This window comes from Hippopotamus amphibius, chromosome 2 (assembly GCF_030028045.1).
Source record: "Hippopotamus amphibius kiboko isolate mHipAmp2 chromosome 2, mHipAmp2.hap2, whole genome shotgun sequence".
Classification (NCBI taxonomy): domain Eukaryota; kingdom Metazoa; phylum Chordata; class Mammalia; order Artiodactyla; family Hippopotamidae; genus Hippopotamus; species Hippopotamus amphibius.
The window spans coordinates 1,525,627-1,548,668 of record NC_080187.1 but is presented as its reverse complement, the minus strand read 5'-3'; the positions used below and the strand labels follow the sequence as shown (position 1 = coordinate 1,548,668).

At 59.9% G+C, this 23,042-nt stretch overlaps 1 protein-coding gene across 1 annotated transcript in view; it reads right to left on the bottom strand.

Annotated features, from left to right (window-relative positions):
* Window positions 1-19,837, bottom strand: part of QSOX2 (quiescin sulfhydryl oxidase 2) — a 29,254-nt gene extending 9,417 nt beyond the window's left edge. Inside the window, exons 1-8 of the mRNA XM_057723058.1 lie at window positions 19,504-19,837; window positions 8,076-8,176; window positions 6,059-6,107; window positions 5,385-5,490; window positions 5,158-5,248; window positions 3,553-3,698; window positions 2,144-2,278; window positions 1,805-1,934 (exon numbers count right to left, since the gene is read on the bottom strand). Of these exons, the coding sequence (XP_057579041.1) occupies window positions 1,805-1,934; window positions 2,144-2,278; window positions 3,553-3,698; window positions 5,158-5,248; window positions 5,385-5,490; window positions 6,059-6,107; window positions 8,076-8,176; window positions 19,504-19,837 (1,092 nt within the window). The remainder of the gene's footprint in view (window positions 1-1,804; window positions 1,935-2,143; window positions 2,279-3,552; window positions 3,699-5,157; window positions 5,249-5,384; window positions 5,491-6,058; window positions 6,108-8,075; window positions 8,177-19,503) is intronic.
* Between the last annotated feature and the right edge of the window lie 3,205 nt (window positions 19,838-23,042).

Here is a 23,042-nt window from a genome sequence, read left to right as displayed (position 1 = left end):
CAAGACCTGACCTGGCCTGCCCCGACCTGGACCCGCCAGCTGGAGGGAGGAAGTGTCCCCAATCCACCCGGGCTTCAACAGAGAACTGGGATGGAGTCTCTGGAGGAACTAGAGTTTCCCCAAGACACAGATAAGGGGGCCTGGGTGGCTGCACCTGTCGGGGAAACCCGCACCGGGCACTGTTCCTCTAGCTCTGCTGCCGCCCGGCACCCCGTCCACGGCCGCCTGCGCTCCCGCCCGGCGGCCACTTCACGTCGACTGAGCACACGGCCACACGGGCCTCCTGTATCACGTTGGCGAGGGCCTGGTGGGCCTTTCTGAAAGCACTGCCCGCTCCCACCCTCCGCGTTCCTCACGACCGCTGACGCGAACCCCACTGCCTTACACTCCCGCGGCCCCCACCCCCGACCGCCGTCTCGGACTGGGAGACTATCTGGAAAAGCTCCGCGCACCCCGGGGCTCCCGTGCAGACACGTGCGATCGCTGGCCGGTTGACCGCCCCACGTCCACACTCCGGCCGGAGAAGCAGCCAGAGCACAGACACGGCCCCCGGCTCCGCGAGGTCTGCTCCCACAGCCTGCCGCCAGCGGACCGGCGCTTCACGTGTAAGTAAACCTACGTGTCCTACAGCCTCTGCCCGCGTGGCGCCCTCCGGGGTGACGCTGCACCGGAGCGAGGACGACAAGCAAGGGGCGCGCCGGGGCGAGAACCGCGTCCCGCTGCCAACGGCGGGGGGGGGGGGGGGGGGGGCCGCGGGGGGAGCAGCCCCAGCCCGAGGGGCCGCGTGCCGGGCAGCCGGGCGGGCACTTCCTCAAAGGAAGGAGGACAGCGGGAGGGCCCGACCTCTGCGCGTGCGGTGGGGGGAGAACTGTCTAAACAGCTTCCGTCCACTCATCTGGAACACAGCACGGGCTTCTTTATTCCCTTGAACGTAAATTCTATCTCCTGAGCTTCTCCGAAGATCTTACTGTGTACGTAAACTCTGAGCCGCCGGAGTGCTGGCTGTGGACCAGTGTCAGGGGCCACCCGTGCGGCGAGGGAAACGTCAAGGAAACTTCAGAAACGAAGCTCCCTTACCTCCTAGATGACAAGTCGCTCAGGCCTTTTGCTAAGAACGGCGGCCTCGGGAAGCAGATTTCTCCTGAGGGAGGGGTCTAGGGCCTGGGCCACCTCAGAGGTCAGAGAGCAAACAGGGCCCAGGTCCATCCTCGGGGAAGAGGGATGACCTACTGCTCGACCCTCTGCCCGGCACAGGGGTTCTGGGCCAAGAGAGAGACGACCAGCCTGGACTTCTAGCTCTGGAGTGAAGAGGGCTTGGCAGGAACGTAACCCTGACCATCCTCCTCTCTGAACGTGAGCTGCGACTACAGGTGAGGGTGCAGGCCCGGCCCGCGCCCCCAGGGCCCACCCAACACCACACGGCCGCAGCGGTCTCCCTCCCTAAGGGCCCGCTGCACCCCACCTCTCCTCCAACCCCCCACTCCCCGCTCCGCTCCCTCCCTTCTCGCGCTGCTGGCCTCCCCTGCCCACCCACTCACCTCTGACTGCGGCACGGCCCCCTTCAGACCACGCCGAGTCCCTGCACTGTCCCGCCCCCCCGCGACACCCTGCTTGGGCGTCCCCACTCGGCAGGGGTTTTTATGCCCCGCCACGTCCCCAGGACACAGCAGGCATCTGGTGACCTGCGTCTGTGCGAGCGGAAAAGGGAGAGGGCGCCTGGTCGAGTTCAGGCTGGCCTGTGTCCCTGAAGCCAGGGGAGGCCCCACCCCACAGGGCCCCACGGCCAAGGGAGAGGCCTGTGCACCTTGGCCAGGATGGTGACAAAGTCCTTGAGTGCCTTCAGCTCAGCCCCGGCCAGGGACCTGTGGGCGGCCAGCTCCACCCTCAGCAGATGGTGCAGGCCGGACTCCAGGTCCGCAGTGTACAGCCTTGACCTGGGAGGCAACGGCACAAGGTCAGTGCAAAACCACCTTTCTCCTTACGGAAATCCCCCTCTGACTCCGCCCCCGGAGGGATGCCGCCCCAGGGAGACAAGGCGAGGAGGAGAAACCCTGAGCGGCAGGAGGTGGGCTCCTGCGGACAAGCCGGACCCGGAGCCCCACCCGCGGCCACCCCGCCAGCTCGCCGGGAGAGGAGCGCTCGCCTGTCAAATTCCCTCCAAACCACGGCTTCCGAGCTTTCTTCTTTGCTTGGTTTTTCAGGCAATGAAAGCGATTTCTTCCTCACATCTGGCAACGACTTCAAATAAGAGGAAAAAAACGACCGGAGAGGCTTCCCGCTGCGAGAAAGGGGAGGGCAGGCGCGGGCTCAGGGCCGGGCTTCGGCGGCCGGGCCCGTCTGCAGCTCCTGTGGCCCGGGGTTCCGGGCAGCCCTCCCGCCGCAGCGCGGGGGTGATGCGGGCCGCCCAGCCAGTCATCCCCTGGGCATCACTGCAGGCATTCTGGGCAGGGGCGCAGGACGGTGACAAAGCCCGGGCCCCGGGGAGCTGGCCCCCCACCCGAGAACACGAGGCAGATCCACAAACAGCACTGACTTGCAGGCGCGACAGGCACTACAGCGCACTTCGGTTCGGTTTGAGCCTCCACCACTATCCGCTTTATCCAAACCGCAGCTTTTGACACCCTCTGCCCACAGCCTGCCAGCAACGCGGGGGGCGCCTGGAGGCGGGCGTGGAGGGGGAGGGGCGCCTGCCCCTCCTCACAGCCTCCATGGGGGGCGGGGGCGCTGGAGGACTGTGAAGCCACCCTCCCAAGGTAGCTCGGGGTCGCCCAAAGGGTCCAGAGCTTATTTTCATTCCCAACGAGAGAATGCAGCAGTTACTGGTAAAAATATCGACGTTGTTTTATGTTGAGGGTGTACAGATGACACTTTTAATGGAAAACAAGCACGTTTCTTCGAAACAAGATAGCAGGTTGCTCAGGGAAGGTCTGCTGCAGGGCCAGGCGCCCCAGCTGTGCTGGCCCACGGGCTCCGAGGACACCACCAGCGACCTCCTGCCTTGCACCAAGTTCCATTTAAAAAAATAAAAATAGAAGAATAGAAAACACACCCAAGGAACTGCGGCATGCTTGAGGCTCCTAGATGGGGAGCCCTTGGTGCCCCAGGTGAACTTCCCAGAGGCTGCACAGGCACCCCAAGGGAGGAAAGCGCCCACCTTCCAGCTGCCGCGTCCGCTCGTGGTGTCTCACCAAGAGCTCCAGGGACGCAGGTGAGGCTGGGGCCCAGGCAGGCAGCTCAGGCTCCAGGAGGCACCTCCCCTCCCCATCTGTGACACGTGCCCAGCCTCGACACAACTTGCTTCCTTTCCAACTGAGCTTATCTGGCGGATGTGCAGGCGCCCAGCGCGGATGCAAAGGCGTGTTGAGGTTCCGCGGGTCTCCGCAAGGTGAGTACCACGTGCGGGGCCTGGAGCAGTCCCCCCACCCCCTGCTATTTTAGAGACAGAGGGGGCGAGCCCCGCTGCCACACAGACCACTGAGCGCCCACACGCGGGGGGGACGCGGGGGAGCACGCGGGACGGCACAAACGTTCCTGAAGCCAAACTCTACTTACATGGTAACTAATCCATGGGACCCGTTTGGGTAGATCAAGTAACACGAGGGCACAGAAGAAACACTGAGCTTCTGCAGAAAGGCTTTATCCCAACTCAGCGCTCTCTTCACCTCGATGTTCTCATACGGCATCAGGTCTAAAATCACCTGGGCAACGAGAAAGTGCGCTCACCTTCTCTGCGGACGGCAGTGGCCTCGGGAAACGGTACGCTGACAGAAGCTAGAAAGAGCATCTCAGCGCCTCTCCTCCCTAAGCCAGAGCTCCACGGACATCCCTGTTCCGCAGCACTTTCAGGCCCCGCCCGCCACCTGGGCAGGAACTACAATCTCATCACCTGCAGGCGGGGGCCGCGCCCCGGCCTCCACTTCCCCTCCTCCCGCGGGGCCCGCGTTGGGAGGCCGACAGCACCCCCACTCGGCCAGCTGCGGGGTTAGCCGCTCCCCTCTCCAGAGCTGCTCCGTCTAGGGCTGCTGAACTGAAGGCGCCGTGGTGGAGGGGCAGTGGCAGGGGGACCCCAGGGGTGGCATCTCAGGAGCTAGAACAGTGTGAAAGGTGAGCCTCACGCGTGCCACCTGGACCGTCGCGCGCAGGACTACTTCTCTCAGAAGCGACAGCCGTGTCCTGACCAGGGCCTCGCTGAGAGCAGGAGGCCCCTGGGAGCTGAGCGCAGCCCCTCCGCCCGGGTCTGTGTGCGTCGTGGGGGCAGGGGTCCTGAGAGAATGCTGGGTCCCACTGCGGGGTTCCCCCGGACCCCCACCCAGAATCCTGGTGGCAAAGACGCCCCACGGAAGGTGGCATGACGTCTCCCCCAGACGCGAGGGCGCGGAGACCAGGTCAGCAGCAGCCAGGGCCTCGCGCCCAGCGGGCAGCGGCCGGACCACACGTTCCTGCCCTCCTTCCCAGAGCCCCGGATCACAGAAGAGCCTGCGGGAGGCCACCGCGGGAAGGAGAAACACGGAGCCCGGGGCTACGTTCCAGAGTGAGGCGCCTTCTCTCGTCCCTGGGAGACCTCGGGGTAGAGAATCCCTGACCTCCAGCCCAGGTTCTGGCACCTGGATCTTACTGAGACTTTGCCACAGGCAAGGGCTTCAGACCCACACACGTGAAATGACAATAGAACAAAAGTTTCATCACAGAAACACTGTTTTGCAGAATCTTGGATTTTGCAAAAAAGTTGGGAGTTCAGAATACAGCAAAGAAAAGATCTTTATCATGTTAAAATTGTCACTAAGAGTTAACAATTAAAAACAATATTAAAGCAAGTAGAGACGGGGAAAAAAAAACCTTTATCATAAAACCTAAGAAATAGAGAATGCCCTCAGAGGAGACGTGTGTCCTAAGGACCAGGTCCATGAGACCCTCCCGGCCGCACCCAGGGGACCAGACCAGACCCGGGGGACCAGGCCGCACCCAGGGGACCAGGAGGCTGCTCCTGTCTCCCCTTGGAGGCAGAGCCCCGTCCCAACGGTCTTCTCTGTAAACACAGACAACAGCCCTGAGAATTAATGAGAATGAAACGTGTGAACACAGCAGATCAGGCGGAAGTGGTTTTGTCACACAGGAATCTGCTCACAGACCCGACCCTGGAAGAGGCGCAGACAGTACCTCACGTCCAACGTAGGAGCTGTTGCTTTCAAATAAGACAGCCACGTACCGGCCACTGCGGTTGTTAATGAGAGAACGAACGTCACTGGGCCTTTTAGGAGGAGAAGAGGCTTTTAGTGCTTCCAAGGCCATCAAACACCCGTGCCCACATCACTTAATGCAAGTCTCTACTTTACAAAATTAAATTCAACTCGTAACGTGCCACTTTTCTTTACAGAACTACGCACCGAATGGGGTCCAAAGACGGGCACGCAGGAGGCCTGTTTCTGTCTGTGTGGTTCTGCAGGAAGTCGATCATCGTGTGTCTCACTGTCTGCAGCTCTCTGTCCGGCCCTGCGGGGCGGCAGCCACCATCAAGGCTGCGTCTGCCGCGCAGCGCGCCCACCCCACCCCAGGGCCCGGTGGCGGGAGGCACGCACGGCGGTGGAGTCACGGGCCAGGAGCCCTCACGGTGACCCGTGTGGGAAGCGGTGAGCCCCAGGGACACACGGCCTCGGGGATGAGCCCCCACCCCCGCCCCGCCCACCTACACCGAGTTCAGAGCAGGCAGATCGACCCCACCCGCGGGTTCCGGGAGGGGAGGGGCTCACTCCCAGAAATGCATCGGGTGCCTGGTGATGTGCAGTGCACGTGTCCAAACTTTTTTTTCCAGAAAGTTTACTCAGAAAAAGAAATTTCACCACCATATTTGCCAAGCAAGGCAAAGCACAAAAAAAAACTCTCGCCAAAACTAAGACCGCTTGAACCCTTACGGGAAAGAAAGGCCGATGGTGGTGATGTACACGTGCCGCAGCCAGGGCGAGGGGCAGACCCACCCAGGGCGGGCGCTCGTCTCACTTTAACAGATTTACCTAAGAGGGCAGGAATCCAGGACAGTAAACTTTACCCTTTAAGGCCTTACCTTTAAAATTTTCTCCAGTTGTGAAGTCCTTTGTAAATGCTTTAAAATACTAAGAAGAAAAACACAGAATAAATAAGAAGCAGCCTTGCCTGGCGTCTGGATAAATGTTTCATCTTTAAGCAACAAAGTGACCATCCTCTTGGAGAGCGTCAGTTCACTTTCTCCAGAAACTTCACGCTGACCGACGATGAACCACATTTCTATGTGTCTCAGTGGATGGCGGTGTGCCCCACCAGATTCACCAGTGGCCTCTCAGACCAGAACCCCGTCGTGTACATCTTCTGCCCCAACAGGGCTGGAACCATCTCAGACGGTGCTTCCCCTAAAGGCTCCTAAATGGTGCTAAACGTTCACGGTATGTCAGCTCAGTGACTCAAAAAACTCCTAGGGAGGAGGACAGGCACTCTATCAAGTGTCTTCGAGCAGAAGAAAACGATTTCACATCAAAATTAAAAACATTCTTCACGGGGCTTCCCTGGTGGCGCAGTGGTTAAGAATCTGCCTGCCAACGCAGGGGACATGGGTTCAATCCCTGGTCCAGGAAGATTCCGCAGAGCAACGAAGCCTGTGTGCCACAACGACTGAGCCTGTGCTCTAGGGCCCACGAGCCACAACTACTCAGCCCACGTGCCACAACTACTGAAGCCTGCACACCTAGAGCCCGTGCTCCGCAACAAGAGAAGCCACCACACTGAGGAGCCCACGGACCGCAGTGAAGAGTAGCCCCTGCCCGCCACAACTAGAGAAAGCCCGTGCGCAACAACAAAGACCCAACACAGCCAATAAATAAATAAAATTAATTAATTAAAAATTAAAAAAAAAACCCAAAACCTTATTCATTAAAAAACACAGGAAAGACAGTGGAAACAGTGACTGGCTGGGTGCCGACACCCCCCCCTACACTCACAACTGAAGGAAGGGGAGTGTCAGGGATACACAGGACTTGTGTAAATCACTCAGAAAAGCACACACAGGAGATGGGAAAACGGGCAAATGGCACCAACGGGGGGCCACACGTGGAACAGTGGTCACTCCCTGTCACCCACCAGCAGGGAAGGCCCAGCACCGCACGCCAGGCCTGTGCCAGGCGGCACAGGACACACGTGTGAGTGCCCGCAGCAGCTCAGGGCCTGCGGTGATACACTGTGCTGCCGGCACGCGGGGGACCAGCAGACCCCAGCCCCACCCAGCGTGCGGGTGATTCTAGCCACGTCCTATCACGAAAAAGAGGAGGCCCGAAGCTCACACACAGCACAGAGCCCTGTGTGTAAAGCTGAAACAAAACAGAACAGCAACGTAACACAGGAACACACGGATGGCATCCAAGTCTCGATGTGGGGCTCAAGGCGGGGGCGACTCCGGTGGAGCTGAGGCAGCAGGTGAGCCGGCGGGCACGGCACGGCCAGGCCATGGGTGCCCGGCTGTCACCAGGGCAACACTGGGGAGGATCAGCTGACGCTGCAGCACACAGCACGGGATTTTAGGGCTGAGAGGGAGGGGCTCTCTGAGCTTCTCAGAGGTCACTTCCAAAGGCTCGGCTTTTTTTTTCTGAGAGGTAAAGTCACTGTGACGCGCTTGTTCGCAGGCGAGAGACCACACACCAGGTGCCCACACACCTGGCTGTGCGGCTCACATGCCAGCCCGCCCCCTAGTGGGAGAGACGGGGACAGGCCCGCCTGCAGGGCGGCCACGCCGGCACACGGCCGGGCACACAGACCCGTCACCACGCGTCACTGGCAACTCTGGGCAGAGGCCTCAGACGGGCGCTCGGGGCAGCCCCGGCCACCCCGGAGGCTGCAGGCCTCACCCACCCTCGCTGCTGTGAGCAGCAGCCATGTGCGCAGTCCCACCGCGAGGCACGCAGCCCAGCAGGGTGGGACGAGAGCTGCCCCCTGCAAGGAGAATTCCCCCCCCCCCCGTTTCAAAGATGCCTGCCCAAAGGCTGAAAATGCAGGAACTGCAAAGGTGGTGAGTTTCCACTGAAAGCCACCCCCGCGAGGAGGGAGGAGGCGCTCACCCGGAAGGTGGGGTAGAAGTGGATGTCGTAGGCGCGGCACACCTCGTGGTTCTTCTCTTCCGCACAGTCCAGGGCGGCGACGCGGATGGCAGCGGCCCAGTCTGAAAAGCAGGATTGACACCGTCAGCACATCCCCGCCCAGGTCCGCAGCCTCGAGGGCCATCCAGCAAGCCCGTCCACACTCGGGACAGTCCTGAGCTGAGCTGGGAAAGAGGAAGGAACTCCCATCACCGACGGCAACGCAGCAAAGTGCTGTTTGCTGAGCCTGCAAATCGCCCTGCAGCCTCCTCGTCTCCTAAGTACAGGAGCCTGAGACGGGTGAGAGCGCCAGGAACAGGGCGGTCAGTAGCCGCGTCAGGGGCCGCGAGCAGGCGCTTACAGACGAACTGGACGTGCGTGGGCCAGGCCATTCAGCCAGAGTGTTCCCGCACACTCGCTCGAGTGGGAGGGAGTGCCGGCAGAGTCTGGCCACCGGTCTTTCAGGCCAAAGACACAGCTGTGTGAAAACACCCAGGAAGTGGTTCCAAATACCTTCCCGAGGCCCTTCCTTCACCCTCAGACACTGCTGCCATTCTAGGGAGCAGAAGAGGAGCAGCTGTAAATATGTATTTTTTTTCCTGCCTTTAATAACCACACTTACCAGCTCACTGTGAATCTTGTTTCGCTCAAACCCTGAGCCCTTTTCCCAACTGTGCTAAGTGGGCCTCCGCTGTCCAGTCATTTCAACAAAACCGACCAGCACGCACCTCCAGAAGGGAAGAACTTCTTTTTCAGAAAAAGCACACTACCACTGCCACACCAACTCAGACAAACACGCTCCAACAGCAACAAACATCTGGTCGGCAGTCAAACGTCCCTAATTGTCCCATTTGTCTTACTTTCTTTGAATTGGGTCCAAACCGGGCCCGTCTTCTCCCGCACGCGCCCCGCCGCCCGGGTTTTCTATAAACTCGTGGACCTAGATCTCGACTTTGGGAGAACAGTTCCCAGGTGGTGTGGTGTGCTTCCAACAGGAGGTGGGCAACCTTTGACTGTCTCCTTTCTTACTGATCCCCCACCCCCCAAGGGCTGCAGGCCAGACGGCAGGCAGGGGCACATCAGTACAGAGGAAGCTGCGCCCTGCAGACCCCGAGGCACCGCTCACACAGGGGCGAGGGCAGGTCTCACCCCTTCAGTCACCAGCTTCAAAGGAACGGTCTCCCCAACATCCCCCAGTGAGGTTTTCTCTTTAAAAGCTTTGCTCCCTTTCTCTGGGACGGCAAGATTCCCAAACATTTCCTGGCTCCTCACCTGCAGGGGGACAGGCCGGGGAAGCAGGGGGCCTCTGCAGACACACAGAGGAGCAGAGACATGCCCCGGGGACCAGCCCAAGGGGACGGCCAGGGACAGGGCGAGTCCCTCACCTTCTTCTGCAGCCAAGTGACTTCTGAGTGGGAAGTGACAACAGTCTGTCGCTGAGATGTTGGTGAGCTAGGACAGACACCACCCGCCTAAACCAGTCTTCTGGTTATAAATCATGTCAAACGAGTCTTCTCTGAGTGTCGCTAAGATCTAAGACCTCGGAGGTTGTATTAAAAACATGCCCGGAAGGAGAGAAAAAACATCAACCATCGCTAAATACTATACAAACATGAAGGCTCGATATATCAGCAATTCAATCATTGCTTTTTTTCCACCTAACGTAACACTTTTGCTTAAAGATACCTGCCTTTTTCCTCTGTAATTATAAAAAATATTTACCAACATTAATATAACACAAAGGATCAAGGAAAAAAAAAACCAAGCCAAAGTCCTGCTTTCACAATCAATGACTGAATAGTGCTCCACTTCCGTAGCCTCAGTGAGATCGGTTCATCTCAAGGCCATTTAAATGGATGGAAAAAAAAAATCACAGAGCCCTCCCAAATCACAGGTCACATCTTTCTGGAGTCTCACATTACAAGGAACTGAGGAAGAACAGTTAATACTCTCATCCACTTAGTGCGGCAGATGCCCAGACACGGGACAGGACGCGCAGCCAGCAGGTCGCTGTGTCTCCCGGCACCACCTCCCGCCCCGGCGGCTCGGCTGTGAACGGGCGCCGCAGCCCAGGCCCGCATGCTAGAGTCTCTGCCCGTCCACCTTGCCAAAGCAGCTCATTTCTGCCGCCTCCTCCCTGGCTCACAAACACAGGGTTTCAAGGCTTATTGAGAATTTCCATGACACACTTTCACTCCACCTTTTAAAAAAATAGTGTTCTAGGACCCAGAGAGAGTAAGAAAATGCAAAACTGCTCTGAGCTGACATTACGCACAAGACGGAGCCGGCCCCAAACAGAAAACGATGGAAGAAAACAAAGCCGCTCACGAGGGTGCGGTTTTCACGAGGTGGCCCTACTGTTATGTTTTTTAGATTTTTCTTAATAAGTATGGTTACTTATAAAAATAAATGGAGAAAAAATTGGAACCTCAGGGCACTTGTGAGGAGCGCGTAGGACGCATCTGTGCACCGCAGGCCGCGTGTCCTGCCTCTCGGTGTGCACCACCCTGGTTCCCGGCGTGCGCAGGGCTGCAGCAAGAGGAGGCCCAGGCCCGGTGCCAGCCCTCCCGACTCTGGCACGGCGCTGGCTTCACCAGGGCCCTGCTTAGCCGGCTCGTGACCGCGGACGCGCTCCACGGGTCCCGCGCCGCTGCCCCGGGCGTGGCCCGCAGGCCTGGATCGGCCCGGCCCCCACCCCAGCCCCCAGCCCCTAGCCTGAGACGCTCCACGGTCACCGCAGTGACACCGTCCCCACCGCGACGTGCCCAGCTCTCGGCCCACAGCGCACACAGCTTGGGCAGATGCTGTCCCGCGTGCCCGGCTGCTTTCTCCCTCAGCCTCACACACACCGCCTCCTCAGAGGCCGTCCCTGGTCCTGCCCCGGCCTGGTCACTTGAGCAAGAGAAGTCCCGCCAGCCTCGCTTCCAAAGCGCAGTCAGTTCACAGGTCACGCTGGGGGGCCTGCCTGGGGGGGGGCAGCTGGCTGTCAGCAGCAGGGGCCGGACGCGCAGGGGCCAAGGGATCCACCCACGGTCCAGTCGGCTCGGCGGCTCCAGAGGCCGCGGCCCGCCACCCAGGCAGGCAGAGCAGACGCAGTGACCCAGGCACCCAGCCCGCCGTCCATCAAAGCAGAGGGTCCCACCAGGATCTTCTTCCCGCTTCATCCTGCTGCCGCCAGATGAAGACACTTCCCGCTTCCAACTCAGCACCACCCCCCCCCAACACCGCTGCCGCCCAAACGTCTGCTGCCCTAAACCCTCAGACAGTCACGTGGGGGATGAAGCAGCTGTTTCCTCAAACTTCTTTAAAAAGGCTCTGCACAACACGGACCCTTCTTAAACACACAAAATCCTCGCACTCTCATTTCACACCTTCTCTCCACTAGACGTGGCCACCCCAGAGGGCCCATCCATGAGCATAGCACCCCACCTCGACCACAGGACGCAGCCCCGACCCGCACGACGCCATCGGCACGGCAAGGGCCGCGGTCACCTCCTCTCTCCTGCTCAGGGCAGCTCTGCTCCTTGTGATCCTGGGAAAGCTTCAGAGCCAAGCCTGGATGTGACTGTCTCCCTTCCCACTTTACAGGCTAGAAAACAGCTCAAGGTCCCCACAGGACGACGGAGGGGGACCGGCATCCTGCCCTGGAGCTGTGCCAGGCTGGACCTTCAGGCAGGAGCCAGGAAGGCAAAAGAGACGGCCAGGCAGGGACCGCCCCACCTCCTGTTACACGCATGATACGCTGACCTTGAGCTCGCTTTTTTTTTTTGGCCACGCGGCACGTGGGATCCGAGCTCCCCAGCAAGGAGGAAGCTGCACTCCCTGCAGAGCAAGGGCGGAGTCTTAACCACTGGGCCGCCAGGGAAGTCCCGAGCCTGCTTTTCTAACGCGTCTCCGGGCAGGGCGGCCCGCCCACAACGGGCAGGTCACACTTGTCCAGCTCAGCACCGACACGTACCTTCCCAGCGGAAAGGTGGAAAATTCTTTTTGGCCTGACACAGAGGATGCTTGGGTGGGAAGACAGGCTTTGCTGGGGGCGGGACACAGGACCAGCACCCACCAGCACCCCGGGAGCCCCCCTGGGAGGGAGTCAGCTTCAAGCTGGGACTGGGTCACCGCCCTGAGGGAACCTCAACGCTTCCCCAGCCTCCACCCCCACACAGCAGACAGTGCCGCAAGACAGAAGGACCCCCATCGGGAGGCAGTGTCCAGCCCACACCCACCCTGCCACCAGGTTTCGAGGAGCTGGGTAGCTTAGGAGTCTCTGTTCCTGGGTCGCCCCAGCTGTAAAACGGAGACGCCAGATCACCTCTTCCTCCTCAGGGCGCCGTGGGGATCAGAGGGCCTGCTCGCCACGGCCGGCGCGGGCTGGCAGAGCCGCAGGGCCCACGCGCGCCCAGACCAACGGCAAACCCACAGGGACCCCAGGGACAGCTGTCCTACTGCCCGGAGCCCCGAGGAAGGAGAGGGGACGGGAGAGACCGGCAAGGCGGGGGGGTATCGACACGCGCGGCCCAGGGTCACCGGGCGGGGCCCGTCCCCACCAGGCTGCAGACCCCGGGAGGGACCTCGTTCTTTGCCCCAAGAGCCACGGGCGGCCCTGACGGGTGTGCAGAAGGCGCAGCACGCGTAGGGCGGTGAGGGAACGACAGCGCCCGACGAGGGCGCAGGGTCACGGCGGACGGAGAGGCCACAGCGGGGCTGCTGCCCCCCACCCCCCCGCCCAGGAACCCCCGGCAGGCGGCCTCTGCGGAGCTCCACCCCGAGGCCCCCGCCCCACCCCACCGCGGTTCCCCGGCGCCAACACGGTCACCACCACCCTCCCGCCTGGGAGGCTCCGCAGAAGCCGGGCACAGGTCACCGGCTCAGCGACCACCTCCCCCTCAGCTGAAGTCCCGGGGGGCAGGCGGGGGTGGAGGGCAGTGGACCCATCGTGTGTCCCGCCTGGCCTCTCCCCTCACCCCGCCCCACCCCGCACTTGCCACCTCCCCTCGGCTGTCCCAGCCAGGCACTCCTCCCGAGGCACAGCCTCGCCGCGGGCCCACCCCGCCCTGCAGCACTGGGGACGCAGCTCTCCCCCGCGGGGCACCAGCCGAGGCGGCCCGGCTGCAGGCGCCCCTGGCAGAGAATCAGAGACGGCGCAAACCATCCGCAGCTCGGGTTTTCCAGCCTCCGAAGCTCCTGCAGGTGCCCCGGCACGCAGGAGGTGGACCCTGCCCTTTAAAATAGGGCACAACTGCTGGTGGCTTAAAAAGTGAAAAAGAAAAACCTCGGTTTCCCCGGATTTTAAACCAATTGCTTACTCCCAGCAAGACAAGGAAAAGCTGAGCTGAGGTGTTACCTGCAAAAGCAACGGTGCCTCAGCAGCAGCCCACCACGCTGAAGGGCTTGGTGGGATGTTTAAGAAAAACGTGCGCAGGACTGATCTTCCCTGGACGTCTCTAACCAGTGCAACACTGGTAAACGCACCAGCAGGAGCGTCCCTACACCGAGTCCACCCTAAGTCAGTATCAGGGTGTCATTTTCAAAAAGCTAAGAGCATGACTTACGCATTGCAAGAGGCGCAGGTGTCACACACGCCCCTGACCTGGTTACTGAAGGACCCACCTGGGGTGAGAGGACCGAGCCCAAGGCCACCAGCACCAGCCCAGCCGGGACAGAGCCGGCCAACGCCGCCAGCGCAGGACGCCTTCTGGTTCCCTTTCCCACTGGGCAGAGGCGATGACATCTGTGAGTTCACTGCAGCCTGAGTCTGAGCCCTGAACTAATGGTCATTAAGCAAAGGTCAAACACAGGTACACCCCCTGGACTTAGTCCTTGGGGAGCCTGCGGATGAGGCCATATGACATCGAGAAGACACGAATCCCACCTTTCTGTCCAAGTTTTAAATGTGTCTTAACAGCAGGATGCAGAAGAAAACAAGCCCAACTGGGCCGTGACTGGCCAAGGGCAGTGACGGCAGCTGTGCCCTGGAAACAACGCTGCAGAGCCCCGGCGGCCACATCCCCGGGGGCCAGCCGCTTCACTTGGCACGTCTGGGCCGAAACCCATCTACCCCAGAGCGCACTCTACCTGGAAGGCCTTCCTCCTGCTCACAAACGGACGCCAACTCCCCAACACCCAAGCGCTCTGAAGAACAAGCCCATCAGCCCCCTCCCAAAGGGATCCGGGGGCCCCCCTCCCCGCAGCTCGCTGTGCCGGTGCCTGGGTCTCTGGCCCTCAGTCCTCCAGGGAGCAGCCAGGGACTCACAGAGAAACCAGGTTGTGGGGCCCCTGCTGAAAGCTGCGCTCCGCCCCTGCTGGCCAGGAGGGGGGCGAGCACGGCCCCCCCAGCCCCTCTCGGAGCTGCGCCCTCCGGATGCGGCACCTGCGGCCCCTCCGCGTGGCGGGCCCCTCGCTCAGCGCCGCTGCCCTGCGCCGCCCCCCCCACTCTGCTCACCCTCCTGGGACGTACCCCCCGCCACCCACCTGTTCACGCCGCCTGCTTTTCTGATGGTGGTCTGAACCTCCCCCCTGAAGGGGGGTCCACGCGGACAGGGAACGCACTCAGATTAACGCAGTGCTGAAGCCTGGTGCTGCTTTGGCGGGGCCCACACTAGTGGGGAAGGGCACAGCCCCTGGCCCGGCCCGAGGGCTCCTGCATCTGCTGGCAGCCCAGGGCCCACGGTGTGCCCTGTGGAGGCGGCAGCCTGGGGCAGGGCCTGGTGTGGGGCCTGTGACACCTCATGCGGCCTTTGTCCACCTTTGAAAGAAGCCGCCTGTGCGAGGCAGGAAGGCCCGGAAGGAGGCGGACGAGAGGGAACTTCAGTTACACGGGCACCAGTAGCCACGGCAAGTGTCCCAGCAGATGGACAGCATTCATGGCCACACAAAAGAGACACAGCCTATTTTATCAAATAAAATGCAAACGATTTCAAAGGTTGAGCTTCAGGGTCTTTGCTCATTCAACTGGTACCCTCCCCTCCTCCTGCCTCTCCCACCTGTTGGGACTCCATCACACAAAGGAGAGAAGCGCTCTGAACGGAATGCAAATGGCCTGCTTTCAGGACAACACAGCGTCAGCCACCCCCAACCAAACACAGGGGAGAAGCGCGCCAGCTGGGAGGCAGGGAGGCCGCCGGGGCAGCCCCAGGGAGCAGCGGTCGGGCCCAGGTCCATGCCTCACTCCCGCTCACGAGCCTGTCTATTTTTAGTACCACAGCCTTAAAAAGTACTTGTGAAATAATTAAGGTTCTATACACAGTGGACTAAAATTTATTTCAAGCTTCCTTGTCAAATAACTATATTACTTAAACTTTTCACCATTCCTTGTCAAGTTCTAATAAAACGTCTATAAAAGTCTGATTTATGGTCAAGCATCAATTAGCTCTAGAAAACGATTACAGTACAGATTAATCAACTCCCCAGGTTGAAAAGGATGCAACTTGAGTGCCGTGTTTGAGGCCCAGACCTCCGTTATGGCCTGTTCACCCACCTCATCCTTGGGAAGCCAGGGGATACTGGGGTTTCCGATCCCACATTCCAGCTGCTGGAGGATGTTCTGGCCCCTGCACAGGCCCCTTCCTGGCTGAGCAAAGGACTTTTTAGATAAGCTCCAAGTTCAAGCTGCAGCTCAGGATACACAGGCCTGGGCAAAAACTAAGTCACACGCTAAGGAGCACACGTTATCCACGAGTCCGCCAGAGCAGCCTGGAGGCAGGCGCTGGGCCTCAGCCTCGCCACGGGGCACAGGGCCGGGGCTGGGTCTCACGGGTCCTTTCATCCCCCACGTCCGCCACACGTGGTTAAGCTGGCACTGCACGTGGTCCTGCAGACTTTGCTGCGTGCTCACTGGTAAACAGCAACTGCACGGATGCGGACCGGCTCCTGTGGTTGCAGACTGCGGCATGAGGCACGCGGCAGGAAAGCCTCCAGAGATCGTAAGACCCCTGAGTCGCCTGCAAAGCCCAGGGAGGGCCGGCGGCATTTACCACCAGGGCTCCTCCACTCAATGTCCCAAGCTTCACGCAGTGTCCCTCTTCACGGTGTCCCTCCAGACATGGGGGTGATGAAGCCTGTGTCTTGCAGACAAGTTTCAGTGTGGGGGAGCCCACGACAGGCTTTGCTGGACCCGTAACGGGGATGCGCTCCTGCCCACCCACCTCTCTCCGGGGTCCAGGTGAGCTCTGGCTCCACCAGCACCCCCTCCTCCCTCAGCCCCTCTCCTTCTTCCAGCGCACAGGGAACGACCCGTGGGGAACATCAGGTGGTCTAGTTCACGTCCACAAAGCCTGCGGCCACGCTGACAAGGAGACCAGCGAGGCATGAAGAGCTCGCCGAGAGGCGAGACCAAGCTGCCGGCAGCAAGAAGGGCCCGGCCGTCCCTGCAGACGCCAGGAGCGAGCCCTCGGGGCTCTGCGCCCCTGCCTGCTACTCAAGCATACAACCCACGTGGGCGACGGGAGGAGAAGGGGCACGCTGCGGGTGCCTGCCTGCCAGCTCCGAGGCACCCTGCTGCATCTCTCACCAAGAATTCTGGGGCTGTTGACAGAAAACCTGCCCCTGCTTCCCTGGCGCTCTTCCCCAAGACAGAACGGAGGAGAGATGGGCTGGGACAGACACCAGGACCCGGTGACCCTGACAGGGACACTCCTTGCCTAGAAAAGGTCGCCGAGGCAGGAAGCTGCCCCCCTCACCCACAGGTGTCTCAGCTGCCACTCCAAAAGGAAGTGGCAGCACCAACTGAGCTAACATCACAGCTCCAGGGAAAGGATTTTCAGGAACACAGCAGGGTTTTGTTTCACAAAGGACTGTGAAGTGACAGGCTTGAGCCAGAGCTACACGCACGCTGGAAGGGCCTCTGGCTGTACCCAACAGCAGGTCTTTTGTTTGTTAAGCCACCTTCTTAGAAGGAAAAACAATTATTTTCCAAATCTTGAAAATGTCAGCAAGAGCCAAAGCTCAATCCAAATCTTTTAGGAAAACAAGATGCCCGTAAGCTGTGCACACAGAGGCCTTGCCGAGCGGAGGAGCCCCTCTGCAGACCCCTGCCCACTCTGAGCAAGTGGAAGAGGCCACTTAGGAGGTGCTGGTGGGGGGACAGCAGAAGGAGCAGGTGCCCCTCTAGCTCAGTCACCCCCCCCCCCCCCCAGGCAATCTCAGACCAGGGAGCAGAGGCTGTACAGAAACCGCCCACCTTCCAGAAGTCACACTGCTGTCGAGAATGGCAGACGGGGCAAGCTGGCTGGATGCTGCGTTTCTAGAGGGCTGGGAGGAGGTATCCAACAGCCCTAGTCCGAGGTCCGTGTGCCCCCGGGGGCTCACTGGACATCCCAGTTTTTGGGTGACTGACAGCGATGACTGTGTTCAGACCGGACCCGTGGGCACTGGGCGCCCCTCCCCCGCAGCCGGAGGCAAGGCGGTGGGCAACCTGCTCCGGGAGGGTGAGAGCAGTTCTTCCCAACATGCTCTGTGGGGACCTCGCTGAAATAAGACACCGGAAGCGCCCTGTGGTCAGTCACCTGAGAGCCCAGGGTCCGAGCAACGGATTCCTTTACCAGGGAGTTCTCGTGTGCGGACAGCCATGAGGGGGGTTCATATGCCACATCTCCGCCCCCTTTGGCCACAGGCCCTCTTCTGCAGGTGTCTTGCGGGCTTAGTGTCCCCAAGAACAGGGACCCTCCTCCTCTGGGCCTTGTGCTGATGGAGTGCCGCACCTCACGCCCAGCACTTCTAAACCAGCAGCCTGGGCCGGGTCGACAAGGTCCCCAGGTGAGCTCTTTCTGGGGACCCCAAGTGCCAAGGCTCTGCCTCCGGTCAGAGCTGGAGCTCAGAGCCCCGCAGTTTGGCTCTCAGGACCCCAGCCCCGCCCCGCTCCTGTCCCCCGTGTCTTTCGAGCCACAGCTGTTTCTCACTCTCAGCCACATCTCCTTCTGTCTCAGGCCTGTTCTTCCTGCCTTGACTTGCAGGATGTCCAACTCGTTTAAGATAACCTTATTTAGCTAACAGGTAGGTTTATCACACCATTAGGTATAGATTTAACCTGTTTCAGTTCCAAAAGTAACTTCCGCTCTAAGTTCTAGGGACAATTTTCAAGTCTCCTTACATGCTGGCTCAACTATGAAATAATTGGCGATATCCAAATCTGGTTTACAACTTACATATTTCAGACACTAAACTGAAAAAATCAAAACATGCACAAAATAGGTGACAAACATCTAGCCAGAGCTACCCACATTTTAATTTACATATCTGTTCCTGCCGCCCAATAACAGAAGAGAATTGAAAAGTCCTGTGTGTGTGTCTGGTGTCAAAGTGAGGGCTTTAGAAAAAAAACCTACTAAGGACCAAAATGTCCGTTTCACAGTCTCTGATTTCAGTTCCAAACAGTGCCAAACACTATGGACTCAAGAAAACATTAGATCAAAGAACGAACCCTCTAGAATCAACAGACCCCAACACCCTAAGGCAAGAGTAGAAGCATCTAAAGATAATCATTGACAATCACACTTACAAAAGCCCTATTTAGACTTTTTCAAAGTTTTGTTATGAATCTGTCTAGATAGGAAAAAATCGCAACAGGGTAGGATGTAAAACTAAGGTGCAAGAAGAGAGCCCAGCAATTTGTTACTGTCCTGCCCACTGCAATATATAATTAGAGGTCAGCTCAACCCCAGCAGGAGTCCTGCCAAACCTCACGCTTGCAGGGGACCAGCTCCCACTTCAGAGCAATCCGCATTCCACCCTGAAGCGCGGCCGGCCTGCAGGAAGGCTGCTGCAATATCCTAGATGGCTACGGCTCTGCCACCGCGAGCAGGCCAACAGCTCAGCGACCGGGCAGCAATCAGCAACACGACGGAAGTGCCAAACATCAGCACAGTGTGGGAACACGACCAGAAGTTTGGTGGGGGGCAGATTTATCCAAGGTTGCGTGTCCATGAGCAAGGAACCAACCAATGAAATGCTCTGAAGGCCTTTTTCTGCTGCTATAGAGAAGTTTCCAGCATAGCTGGACACGGAAGTTGTGGACACTCGGATATCCACCGCACGTTCAGCTAAGCAAACCAGAAGAGGATGAAGAAAGACCTGGAGGGAAAGCGGCTTGGGAGAGGAACGGGGATCCTCGAAGAATGAGGATTCCAGGCACGGGAGTGGAATTCCTGACGATGGGACGCGCGTCGGGGCACGGCCGGGATAAAGGCCCGGGGGGTGAGCGAGGCTCTCGGGGGGCCTGGGGAGCCCGGCGACGATGGGGCGGCGCCCCGGCCCGGCTGCGGCGTGAGGGCCGGGCGGGACGGCCCACCTGCCAGGACCTCACGCGGGTCGCACCGCGACGCGCCCCAGGGCGCAGGCCAGCGGGAAGGAGCCGGAGAGGCCGCCGCGAGCCGGCGGGGAGCGGCCGGCGTCGGGCCCGCGCGGGAGCGCGCCTCACCTCGCACGTCCCCGGCCAGGGCGCGCCAGGTGGGCGCGTAGCCGATGCAGTGGCCGCACCACGAGGAGTAGAACTGCACGAGCCACGCGGCCGAGCTGTTGGCCGTGGCCCCGCGCACGCTGCCGCTGTCCAGCACCCACACGGCGTCCTCGCCCGCGCGGTACAGGCGCGCCGCGCCGCCCGCGCCCGGCCCCGCCGCCGCCGCCGCCAGCAGCACGAGCACCGAGGGCAGCCGCGCCGGCCGCGCCGGGGCCGGGCGCCGGACTCGCGCCGCCGTCCCCGCCCGGGCGCCCGGGCAGCGCGCCGCCGTCGCCGCCGTCCCGGCCGCCGCCATGTTGGGAGTGCCGCGCCGCGCCTGACCTTTCACCCTGGCAACCGCGGTCACGTGCGCCGCGCGCGCCCGGCCCCGCCCCCAGCCCCGCCCTTCGCCAGGCCCCGCCTCCCGCGCGCCCAGCCCCCGCCTCCCAGGCACCCCTCAGTCCCGGACCCCGAGCGCCCGGCACCGCCTCACCCCGCCTCCAAGCGCCTGGTCACGCCTCCCGCCCCGCCCCCGCCCGCCTAGCCCCGCCCCACCCGCCTGGCCGCGCCTTCGGACCCCGCCCCCGAGGGCCCGGCTCCGCCCCTACGTGCCCCGCTCCCACGCTCCCACCCTCCCCGCCTCCGCGGACACAGCCCCCTTTCCCGCCCCAACCTGGGATGGGGTCGCCGGATCTAGCGAATGAACGTGCGGGACGCTGAGTTCAACGTGAATTCAGATAAGCAGCGAGTTGGTTTTAAGTCTAAACAGGTATCATACCTGAAGTGCACATTTACTGGGACATACTTTGACTTAAAAATGACCTGCCGTTTAAATGAAACACCTTTTACTGCGCGTCGTGTTTTATCTGGCAGCCCCACCTGGGGCTTCAGAGGGTCTGCAACCCTGACCTTGACTTTTTCATATGAGATTTTAACTGTTAGAAAATGGAGCAAAACACCCGCACAAACTCAGATGTGTTACAGAGCTAAATTTTAGAACTTTCTGGGCTGACTTCTCCACAAACCTAGGAAATAAAGCTTCCTATGACTTGTTTGCTCAATTTAACAGAAGACCTGTTTTTTCAATTGCTATTCCCAATTGTTTTATGCTTATCAAGATTTTCTCTGAACTGTGTGACCAAACCAGAAAAGAAAGGAAGTGAACCACAGGGCGGACGTGACTCAGCATCCGCGACACATTGGCCTGGAAGTTCAAATTCTCCTGCTCCTGGCCACCTCGCTCTGATGGGGGATTGTTAACAGGTGGATGATATGATCTGGACACAAACTACATTTATAGCGATGCAATCATCTCTCTGCTCTTCACATTGGGGGTCCTCTATAAGATTTTGTCTGAAAAGGGTTTTGTTTTTGTTTCAGACAAAGGTTAGAAAACCCTGGATAAGATGATCCAATCCAAAGGGCCCCTGGATGAGGCACTTGTGCCCTCTCTCCACTCATTCTCCCTGCCTTCCTTCACTAACATTTGCTGGGCTTCTGCTTCTGGAGACAAAGCAAAGCCCGAATGCCACTGGGTCTGCATTCCAGGACAGAGACTCAAAACATATAAGCAGCTAAGGTGAAGATAAGTGCTATGAAAAGCAGTGGCGCAGGGTAGGGGGAGAGGGCTGTTGTACAAGGAGGTGAGAAGAGAGGCAGGCAGCCCAGGCGGAGGACCTGCACATGCAAAGGCCATGAGGCAGAAGGGGGTGAGCGTGTCGGAAGGACAGCGAGTCGGGGCAGAGGGGAAGCTGGAGATCCTTGACCGGCCATCGCCACCCTCCAAGAGACAGTGGGGCTCAGGCAAGGGGTGGGCAGCGGTGCTGGTGAGAAGGGTTAGACCGCAGTTCTGTATGAAGGTAGGACACGTGGTGGATTAAATCCAGGGTGTGCGACAAAGAGGTCGCGTCTGCCTGCAGGGCTTTGGCTGGAGCAGCTGGAAGAATGAAGCCGCCCTTGGCTGAGGTGAAGGCCTGCAGGGGAGGAGACGGGAGAGTAATGCAGGGGTGAGAATGGAGATCAAAGTTGGCCTGGACCTGCTGAATTCCGGAGACTTTTTCAACATCTTTTTCAACACGTGTTTGGCATTGGGCCACAGGTTGGCTGCATGAGTCTGGGGCTCAGATGGTAAGTAGAGGCTGGTTGAGGTCCCCATGGGAGGCAGCGAGAGGGCTAGCCACAGGCTGAGCTCTGGGCCTGCAGCTGCAGGGCTGAGAGGAGGGGACCAGAAGGAGCAGCAGTGAGGCAGGAGGGCAATGGGAGAAGGCCGAACGTGCGGAGATCAAGACACACGCCAGAATGAGAACAGCACAGAAAGTGGATTTGGTCTGGCGGGGGTTGGCTCCCTGGTGGTCCAGGCTCATCCCCCCGGCCCCCAACCACTGACTACAGGCTTCAGCCTCGGGGGCATGGCGGCAAGTCACATGGTGATTGTTGAGCTAACAGACCAGGATCTGGTCATGCAAAGACAGTCAAGGCCAGGCTTTCGGGAAGCAGTCTAGGCCTCATCTGCCCACCTGCTTCCCTCTTCCAGGAGGGGCTTAGCTTTTGAACACTGTCTTGGTCTGCTCAGGCTGCCACAACAGAACACTGCAGACCAGGTGGCTTAAACAACAGACATTTATTTATTTCTCACGGGCTGGACGTCCAAGATCAGGGTGCGGGCTTGGTCCTTCTCTGGTGAAGACTCACTCTCTGGCTTGCAGAGGGCCGGCCGCTTCTCACCGGTGCTCACCTGGCCCTTCCTCTGTGCTGTGCGTGAACCAGAGGGAGCTCTCTGGTCTCTTCTCATAAGGTCACTAACCCCATCGTGGGGGCCCTACCCTCATGGCCTCATCAAACCCTGCTCACCTCCCAAAGGTACCTCCTAATGCCATCCCATCAGGGGTTAGGGCTTCAGCATAGGAATCCTGGGGAGAACACAGTTCAGGCCCTAGTGGACCCCCAAAGCCACTGGGCAAGGCTGTGCTTCTTCCTCACCCCAGGTTCAAGTCCTACTGTCCCTCACAGCTCTTCCTGGAGAGCTTGTGTCCCTGTCCAGGCCCCAAGGGGGTTGAAGGGCAGGTCTCTGGGACCCCTGCTCTCTGAGGCAGCCAGGGGGCGTACGTGCTAGTTTAGCCCAGCCCTGAGAGGCTGCACTCTAAAAACAATTTCTCAAATCCAAAAGGCCGCTGGCCGTGGGGCACACAATCAGTATAATGACAAGTTCCTAGGAAAAGCACGCGTGGATTGCAAAATGCAGCCAAATGTGGAAACGTTCAAACGAGGCAAGGGGCTGGTGGAGGGAGTGCTTGTGCCTGAGAATGGTAGAGGCTTCCATGGATTGGCCAGGCCCTGTTGCCTGCTGGAAGCCGGATCCCCCCCACCCCAGTTACCCTCCTACAATCTGCTCCTCCTCACTGCCGGGGAGGCACCTACCCTTGGGATGCTAAGACCCACCCCGGCAATTGTATGGGCTACTAGGGGGGCGGCACGTACCACAGATAATTCTCTGTGAGACGCACGCTGATTTTGAAGGGATT